The sequence below is a fragment of the Cynoglossus semilaevis genome, unplaced genomic scaffold (assembly GCF_000523025.1).
Source record: "Cynoglossus semilaevis isolate Cse_v1.0 unplaced genomic scaffold, Cse_v1.0 scaffold299, whole genome shotgun sequence".
Taxonomy (NCBI): Eukaryota; Metazoa; Chordata; class Actinopteri; order Pleuronectiformes; family Cynoglossidae; genus Cynoglossus; species Cynoglossus semilaevis.
The window spans coordinates 67,379-70,795 of NW_007585141.1; the positions used below are offsets into that span (position 1 = coordinate 67,379).

General features: G+C 42.5%; 1 protein-coding gene across 1 annotated transcript; it reads left to right on the forward strand.

Annotated features, from left to right (window-relative positions):
• The first annotated feature begins 851 nt into the window (after positions 1 to 851).
• LOC103398889 (protein atonal homolog 1-like) lies at positions 852 to 2,908 on the forward strand. The gene is made up of 2 exons (XM_008337643.2): positions 852 to 1,378; positions 1,489 to 2,908. The coding sequence occupies exons 1-2, from the start codon at positions 1,099 to 1,101 to the stop codon at positions 2,298 to 2,300; spliced, it is 1,092 nt and encodes a 363-aa protein (XP_008335865.1). The 5' UTR covers positions 852 to 1,098; the 3' UTR covers positions 2,301 to 2,908.
• Positions 2,909 to 3,417: the final 509 nt, after the last annotated feature.

The following is a 3,417-nucleotide window of genomic DNA, read 5'->3' on the forward strand; positions in this document are numbered from 1 at the left end:
AATCCAAGGCAGAGTTTTTTATTTATTTATTTATTTTAAACTCTGGAGTGTACTGAGGTAGCTGCCTCATTTACTATACAGTCAACACAACAATAGAAAAACCTGAGAACACAATCATATAAAATATAATAATAATAATAATAACACATTTTATTTAAAAGCGCCTTTCAGGTCACTCAAGGACACTGTACATAAAAATAAAATAAAATATGTCAAAACAATGTTTCAAACTCTGAAAAGAAATAAATACAATTGTAAAAACATCAAAATAAATTAAAGTGACTTATGTTTTGTCATTGTGACACACAGCACACCACAAAATATGACTCTGCTTTTAACACACGCCTTGTTTTGTTATAATGATCATACTCATAAGTACACATCTGCAAAATATGACATTATGGTATTGAACATTATTATTATTGCGTGTTATATGCTATTTTCGGTTTTTGGTGTTTTTCTGTCCATACTGATCACACATTGTTTTAATTTTATCAAAGTATTATATTTTCCACAGTAGAACTGTGTGTTTTACATATTGTCACTGTAAAAATTAAAGTTTAACACCGTTTATTAATTTAGTATAATTCTATGTATCTAGTACACTGATAGACTGTTTTCAATTTACAGTCTTTTACTGTTGGTTTTTAACAGTTTTTTACTGTCACTTTTACGAACATTTCTTACAGTGTGACGCACGGACATGTGCTCTGTTGCGCACGCCTCGCGCTGTCCACGCTCCTCACCTAAACCCGTGCACGTGTGTCCTGTGGGAGGTTCCTCTTTCCTCCCCTGCGTTAAACACTACTGCAAACGTCACGTTTCCATAAACAGCCTAACTTCGGGGGGTCACCGTCGCCTCTCTTGGGTTTTGGCGATGCTTCTCATTGGACGTCAACACGCGACCAGCTCGATGAGGAGGGCTCCCAGGCGCGTGGCGCTTTTTAAACGGACGCCGCGTCTCGAGACACCATAGTAGGAGTCCCACACGCGACCCTCAGACTGCGTCATCAAAATATCAGTGCGTACCATCAAGGACTTTTCATCCATCCACTGAGCCTCTGTTTGACTTTGCGTAACTGTCGCGCCTTTGGAAACATGGAAGTCCTCAATGTGGACGATTGGTGCAAGGACGCGTTGGAGGCGGTCGCAGCGCTCGGGACGCGGCAGCACAGCTCCAAAGTAGCGGACAGAGATGGGCAGCGGGAGCTGGAACTGGAGGAGACCCACTACCAGTCAGGCCTGACGCTTGTGGACAGTGCCACTGACCCACGCGTGTGGCTGGCTTCAGTTCAGCCTCCGGGCACCTGCGCGGCACACGCCGACTCACCTGACTATCTGAGACACTCACCCTGCCCGAGAACGAGTTCCTACCAGGGTAAGAAAAGCTGCAGCTGCTGATGCACTCTTCACACGACCTGCACAAGTTGTGCAGAAGTGATAATAGTCTATTTCAAGGAGCTAAACATTTTTCTTTTTTACTTTCAGAGAGTGGCTCCCCGGTGTCCTCGGGTCATCCCAGCCCTCCCAGCTACAGAAAGTCGGCCAAGAGCCCCTCCTTTTCCTCACTCAAACTCAGGGACCTGTGCCGCCTCAAAGGCACTATCCCCGGGTCTGAAGAGGAGGCAGCCACTAGACAGAGAGCCTCGTCCAGCAAAACCGTAAACGGGGTCCAAAAACAGAGACGCGTCGCGGCCAACGCCAGAGAGAGAAGGCGGATGCACGGCCTCAACCACGCGTTTGACGAGCTGCGCAGCGTCATTCCGGCTTTGGACAACGATAAGAAACTCTCCAAATATGAGACTCTGCAGATGGCGCAGATTTACATAAACGCACTGGCCGAGCTGCTCCAAGGTCCAGCTTCTTCTAACAGCAATAAAGATACCTCTAGCAGCAGCAACAGCAACAACTCGCCAAAGTCTGACCTTCTGCTTTCTGCCGCCGTTGGCTTTGACGCAGCCAAAGACAGAGCGTCTTCGTCCCCCAGGACAGCACCTGCAGCCGGCAGCTTGCCTGTCCACATCAGCGGGAGTCCTTATCGCTCCACCTTCGACAGCACTTCCTTTCCAGCCTTAGTTGAAGAAGCGATGTGTTCTCTTTCTCATCCGTCCTCCTCATGGTCCAGCGGCTGTTTGGCACCGAGCGCAGCGAGAAAAGAGTCTCCGCGCAGCGACGGAGAGTTTTCCCCGCACTCCGACTTCAGTGACTCGGATGAAATAGCCATGGAGCTGCACTCGAGTGAAGAAGACGACCTGTCAGAACTCAAACTGCCCAGCCATCACATCCATATGTCCAAATAATGACGGAATCACCAAAACATGCGTAATTTAAACTTCGCTCCAAACTAACGAGTCCATGTCGCTGCGTGTCAGCTAAAAAATCAAATTATGTTTTCAAAAGCTTAAGCTTTAGCTTTTTTTTACCAATACCAACCTGTTACTTATGCATATTTTAACGTGACATAGCCCCGATTCGGTTCTGCCAATATATGTACAGCCTATAATCTCTACAGTTTCCATGGAGACGTGGCCGGAAGACCCCTGTGCCATGTAGCCCTCAGCACTGCCATGGGTATTTCCCACGTCATTCCGACCAAAAAAAAGCTGTCTTCCATAAAATGCTAACCTGTTTATATTTGATAATGTACAAAGATGTTATAAAGTATTTTTTCTTTTGCTTTACGGTTTCAATTTGTCATCTCCTTTGTATATTTTTGTTTTTGCAACTTCAAAAGTTCATAATGTGCACTTTACACAGTAAATGATGACGAGCCAGAGGCTCGAGAATTGTAGTTTCCGAACCGTGATGATTTCATGTGTTTGTGATAGCTTAGAACTGCCAACTCTGTGTACAAATAGCCTTATTTAAGGTAGCCATCACTGCTGGCTTCTTTTGTACTTTTGTTGTTGTTATTGTTTTCCTTTTGTACCTTCAGATGAACTCGTGTGTCTTTTGCTTTCACTGGATGAGAATAATTGACATGTATTTATTGATATTTGTATCTCTTAATTTAATGGCTATTTTTGAAACTCCATAGTCCAATTTGCCGACGAGAGCTTTTGCCATTTATTGTTATATTAATTGAAGTTTTTCAAAATAAAAAAGGCAAACCAAAAAACATTTGTTTTGTTTCGTGTATGTTGTTTGTTAGACTATTGTATATGTATGTATATATGTATGAGTATATGTGCATATATATACAATATATTTAAATATGTTTATAATAATAATTATAAGTAGTAGTGTTAGTAATTCCATAGTAATATTTGTAATACTACTACTACTACTACTAATAATAATAATAATAATAATAGCATACAGAGAATGGTGTTAACCATCAATGACACACGTATATATGTCTGTGTATATATGTATATATGGTATATACTGTATATATATACATATATACATATAAAG

Coding starts and splice junctions, on each gene's coding strand:
- LOC103398889 (XM_008337643.2), top strand. CDS start 1,099: ATGGAAGTCCTCAATGTGGACGATTGGTGCAAGGACGCGTTGGAGGCG. Junction 1,379..1,488: donor GAGAACGAGTTCCTACCAGG/GTAAGAAAAGCT, acceptor TTTTACTTTCAG/AGAGTGGCTCCCCGGTGTCC.